The sequence below is a fragment of the Mchenga conophoros genome, linkage group LG3 (assembly GCF_057382185.1).
Source record: "Mchenga conophoros isolate Kocher_MC1m ecotype Shallow Benthic linkage group LG3, M_conophoros_male_GT1.1, whole genome shotgun sequence".
NCBI classification, from domain to species: domain Eukaryota; kingdom Metazoa; phylum Chordata; class Actinopteri; order Cichliformes; family Cichlidae; genus Mchenga; species Mchenga conophoros.
This window is the reverse complement of record NC_140528.1, coordinates 24898363-24904089: the sequence shown is the minus strand read 5'-3', so window position 1 is coordinate 24904089 and position 5727 is coordinate 24898363. Positions and strand designations below refer to the sequence as shown.

The 5727-nt window shown below is 40.3% G+C and overlaps 2 protein-coding genes across 2 annotated transcripts in view; one reads left to right on the top strand and one right to left on the bottom strand.

Annotated features, from left to right (window-relative positions):
* Positions 1–859: 859 nt before the first annotated feature.
* On the bottom strand, positions 860–4299 carry LOC146577808 (OX-2 membrane glycoprotein-like). Its single transcript, XM_085267720.1, has 4 exons — positions 4280–4299; positions 1627–2000; positions 1237–1534; positions 860–1112 (listed from the first exon to the last, which is right to left on the bottom strand). Exons 1-4 carry the CDS (start codon positions 4297–4299, stop codon positions 1040–1042), a joined length of 765 nt encoding a protein of 254 aa, XP_085123846.1. The 3' UTR covers positions 860–1039.
* A 1324-nt stretch (positions 4300–5623) lies between these two features.
* Positions 5624–5727, top strand: part of cd99l2 (CD99 molecule-like 2) — a 19503-nt gene continuing 19399 nt past the window's right edge. The window contains exon 1 of the mRNA XM_085267719.1: positions 5624–5627. Coding sequence (XP_085123845.1) covers positions 5624–5627 — 4 coding nt within the window. The remainder of the gene's footprint in view (positions 5628–5727) is intronic.

Below are 5727 nucleotides of genomic sequence, written 5' to 3'. Positions count from 1 at the left end.
AGTTTCTGGGATCCTGAAGGAGAATGTCTGGCCATCTGTTCACGACCACAAGCTGAAGTGCACTTGATCCAAAGCACACCAACAAGTCCACCTCTAAGCAGCTTAAGTAAAACAAAAGAAAGACTTTGGAATGGCTTAGCCAAAGTTCATACGTGAATCTGATTGAGGTGCTCTGTGACCTTGGAAAGGTGGTTCATACTCAAAAACCCTCCAGTGTGGCTGAATTACAACAATTTTGCAAAGATGAGTGGGCAGAAATTCTTCCAGCACCTCGTAAAGGACTCATTGCCAGTTATCCCAAACGCTTTATTGCAGATGTTTCTACTCAGGGTGGCCCAACCAGTTATTAGGTTTAGGGGGCAATCACTTTTTCCACACAGGGCCATAATAATGGCCGCCTTAATAATAAATGCCTTGATTTAGGAACTACTTTTAATGTTTACTTGTGCTATTTTGCAAAAAATAAAATCTCTGCAAAAACATCAAAACTGCTGACCATCTGACCTCAATATGAAATTATTAATCTTTTGACCAAAAACATTTAGATTTGTAAAAATAAAGAAACCATAGAGGAACAAACAATGTTGTTTGCTACGTTCTAACATGGCAATCTAAATAACAGTAATGCAAACATATATATTTATCAGTAAAAACAGATCGCCTTTTCACTGTTACAAAAGTCAAGTACATCAATGTTTGTTCAGCTTTCATAAATGTAAGTTTATAAGTACATAGTACATTTTTTGGTCCAACTTCTTTTAATACATGCAACACATTTCAGAACATTTGGGACAGAGACAACAAAAGACTGGAAATACTTCGTAAAAATCTGGTGAAACACTTTAAAGCCAGTGGGATTAAATGGGAGACATAAAATTTAATACTAGACAAAGACCGATTGAATCATGAAGCAAAGAATTAATAACTAAATCACAAGTAGAAAATGTTATGCAGATATTATTGGATAGATTTTGGTGTAGAAAAAAATGACAAGAAATGAAAAATGAAAGTTATCTGGTCTTTTTCTTTAAAGAGTAGCCTACTGCAGAGCAGCAACACTGACAAAGACCATCATCACCAATACTGCAGCTAATACAATGATCCAGGAGGAAACTTGAAAAAGCAGGAAAAATGTGACACTGATCAAAATGAATACATCAATTATTGATCAAAGAGAAAATGCATACTACCACAATGCATTGTTATTGCATCTCAGTTTCTCACCATCACTGATAATCTGACGTCTGCTGGACCTCAGGAATCGTCTCCATCACCTCTCTGTGAGGAGCAGAGAGCACTCGTGCTGCACATCCCACCTGTGTGCTGTGTTTACGTGAACCTGAGAGCACAGCTGTAGTGGTGACAGTGAATGTAGCGTTGGTGTTGGACACACTGACAGTGTTGTACTGTGAGAAGCTGAGGTCTTGTTGTGAGAGTGTTACAGTGGGAGCAGGTCGACCAGTGGCTGAACAGGAAACAACCCACTCTTCAGCAGAGTTTGACTCTCTGACATCAACAACAGGTTCATGCAGCTCTGTGAAGGATCAGGAGATATTGCAAGGAATATGTTGTTGAAAGGAAATCAGTTTCTAGCACATTTAAACACATTAATGCAAAAGTTCTTACCATAGACTTGGAAGCAGGTTCTACCAGTGAAGGAGCCTTCAGGATAAGTGTTAAACAGACAGTGATAGCATCCTTCATCCTGCTCCGTCACATTCCTGATGACTATGGAGCAGTTCTGTAGTCCAGTGTATTTAAACTTGACTTTATCGTTAAAGCCATCATTCACTCTCTGACCATAGTACTTGCTGTAGGTGGCAACATTTGTCTCCACATCACGTGAGATTTTCTGCCATGTGACCTGAAGGACGTCTTTAGTGTCCAAGAGCTGACAGCTGAATTCAGCATCTTCTCCCACTGCAGCCAGCACAGTCTGCTGTGTTTGGACCACTGCTGTTAGAGCTGCATGGAGAATAACATGAGTTAGAGATGTGGAACTGAGAGGTATTGATGGGAAGGATTAAACAATCATTCGGGTCATGGAGTAGTCTGTGTTTTAGGCTCAAACAAATTGACATATGGGTACCACTTAAATGTGATGTAGACTATAAATATAAACCTGACACTCATTGTTTCATACTGTATGTTTCAGGGACATTTTCTTTCATCTATAAAAAAAAAGTAAGACAATTCAGTTAGCTACCAACTAAACAAAGAAAGTCAGATAGATGTACAGATCGTGTCTATATTGGTTCTGTTGGTCCATGACCAATTCTGGAGGTCTGTACTGCATTTGAACTTTTTCAACAATTTGGAGGTCCAACCATGGTTTAAGCTGGACATCAATATGGCGTTCAACATTAGAACCTTGGACTTGATGTATATTTGTTGGACATCATGTAGATATCTATGACAAGTGCAGGGAATTTAAAGGTTTAATTGAGGTCATATTTTTTATTTACAAAATATCAATATTGGGGTTACAAAACAATCCCTTCAGTGGACCAAAAATGAATTATAAAACCCATCACTTCAACATAACCAATACCAGGACTGGTATTGACTGGTAACTCGTGCTACTGTAGAAATTCCCATTGATTTTCTACATTTTCCCAGAGGCCTCCCCTTCTGTGGATTACTAGTATGTCATTTATTAATTTGTGCCTCAATTATTTCAGATCAGTTATTTCACTGGGGAAGCCCTATATTGCCCACTTTCTAATTTCAGCACAGTTTGATCTTTCTCTTTAGCATGTATGTAACTTTGGTTTGTTGAGATTTTGGCCTTACTTCTGTCATAAACATTCTCTCTCAGACATAACTGACTAAGATTTCTGTGGTTACCCAGAACATTTTAATAGACTTTTTGTAATCAATCAGGTCTTCAACCCCTTCTTTTTAAAATAGTGTATAAACCGTATGTATGTGTGAAAGACTGTTAATGTTTTGATAAATTGTTTATTTTAGAACAATTGGTGAGTGTGTTTAGCCACTTCACACTACTACACTTTGCTCTAAACTACATTCCTTCTCTGAACAGTATATATGTGAATGGACTGACAGATCTTTTCATTTCAAATGTTAAATAATTGTCAGTAAACTACTTATGACCTTAATGTCATAGAAAGACTGAAAGACATCCATTGAAAACAGGGTGCATAAATTTAAGGTGCCAGGCCAATATCCACCACCCTGGAAGTCCTTAACTGAGGGGGACCACATTAGGTCACAGCTGGTGCAGCTCATCACTGGCAGTGCAAGGTTATAACGGCCTTTAGGAAGGATTAGGATAAATCCAGTCATGGCTCAACAAAGACATTCATTTGTTTCATGTTGTTTTCAAAGCGGTCTGGTAAATCCAAATGACCTTTGACAGGTGCCCACATATACTGCGGGCCGAGGGTAATTCAAAACAATGTAGCAATGTACAATTTGCACTAAAACACATATATTGTGTATGTAGTGTGTGACAAAAGAGCAGCTTACCATTTATGGTTACTGAAAGAAATCTCCGTCTGTGGATCGGGTTTCCTTCGAGGCGTGAGCACCTATCAGCAGAGATTGTCCATAACCTATAGAACTCAAAGAAATATTCTCAAGTAACAGTCAAATATGCCATTCAGCGTGTTAGTTACGACGTCGGGAGCAGCTGGGAGAACAAAACGACACAGAGACTGTACGGGTTGCTTTCCCAAAACCAACTCAAAGGTTTATTCATCAGACAACAGTATATATAGAGGAAAAAGGTTCGTCTGTCAACAGATTCGCAGTTCAAACCGGTACAGACCAAATAAGGGAACGTCTTCCTGCCTTGTGAGCAAAGAAGTATCCTTTGTATAGTTTATCAGTTCAGCTACAATTTATGATCATCCCAGCAAAATACACTCCTAGACACAGAATACAGAGTTCTTTCATTAGTGAATTCTGAAACGAACCACCTGGCCTTTAACAAGCTCCTTTCTAAGAGATAAGGAAGGGAGGATGGGAGTAAGGAAGTGATCTCTGTGGTGTTTTCAACCTTGAGGTACCAACCTGTGATTCTTACACATTAATTCTTAGGTTACAGAGAAAGAGAAAAACAACTAGTAAATGGGCCTTATTGAGTAACAGTTTTCCTGTATAATATCACTATAAAACAATATCCTGTAAATGCTACCATGGTATCAAAATATCACAACAGTTACAAGAGCCACAATTGCACCGGGTGAAACCTCAACGTTACAGAGGTTTCACTCTGGGGCCTTGAAAGCTGGAGGTTGAACCCATACCCCCTCACCCTTGAAGAACGTTTATCATGGTTTAAGGATTTGTTTTTTATTCAGTGGTCAGACTGGAGAGCACTGCAGCGGGTGTTTAATGAGGTCGATAAGACTATCAAGAGAGACAAGGTCAACTCTTCTTATGAGAATATTAGGAAGCGTCTTGTATATGATCAGCTCGCACATGGCCCGAAGATTGGTTTACCTTCTGCCATGTTCAGGCCAAAAATCATCAAAAACCTTGAGGACAGAAAAACAAAAAAACAAAACAAAAGGTAGGTTGTCTCTGTGTGAGAGACGTTGGCATTAAACCCGATATTTTTAAAAAAATGCAATGCGTGGATTTCTTTTACAGACAACATCTGCCATATTGTGGACCGCTCAGAGTCTCCCCCTCCAGCACTGCTAATCCAGACCCCACCGACTCCGCCCCCCTCTCCAGGATGCTCACAGGACTCTGCAGGATCACACCCGTCTGAGGAAACGGAACTCAACATTAAACTCGCAACCTTCCACCTGCTGTCGACGGCACTGAATGAGTATGTGCAGGAGATATGTTATGGATGCCAATCCGGTCACCCCAGCCAGTTACACCACAGTTGCCTGTTTGAGCTGCCTGTGTTTTTCTTCGAGACCTGCTATGATGAGGTGATGGAAAAGCTCCGGACGCCCCGATTCATCCCGGCCATCCGTCTGTTTGTTTGCTCATACAGTGTCAGTGAGGCTGAAGCACAAATCATCAGCACTGCAGAGCGTCTTCTGTGTGAACTGAGATCAGTGCCGCACATTGTTTGCACCACTGATGAGAATGTCGGATACCTGCTAAATACCAATCATCACACCCGCGGAGTTAAATCAGCGCTGCTCCACATGATTGGAAACTACTGGTCTGGGAGACACAAGATTTAATGCACATCTGTTATAAAAACCTTACTGTGCACTACACAGAAAATGAAATAAAAACGTATGCTAACACTTTTTTCTGGTCATTTGTATTTGTGTTTGGTCAAAGTGATTATGGAAAACACGCTGAGAAAAATATATCCCAACCCTGCACACCCAGGGGGTTTAGGAAGTGTAAAGAAGCTCCGTATCGCTGTCAGTGAGGCAACAGGCTTAAAGCCGTCATTACCTGACGTGGAGCGTTTTTAAAAGGAGATGACACATATACTCTTCATAACCTGCAAGGATAGAGGACACAGAAATGCAAGGATACAGAAATGCAAGGATACAGAAATAGAGTTTTGTTACGGGATTGACAAACAGTTTCAAGCTGATTTGGTTGACATGCGTGAATATTCTGCGGATGATGATAATGTTAGGTACTTATTGACATGCATAGATGTGTTTTCTAAGTATGCATGGGTTAGGTGCCTTGAAACCAAGACAGGACAGGCTGTTGCTGAGGCTTTTGGTGATATTCTGAGAGAGGGCCGTGTGCCTGAAAAACTCCAAACAGATTTAA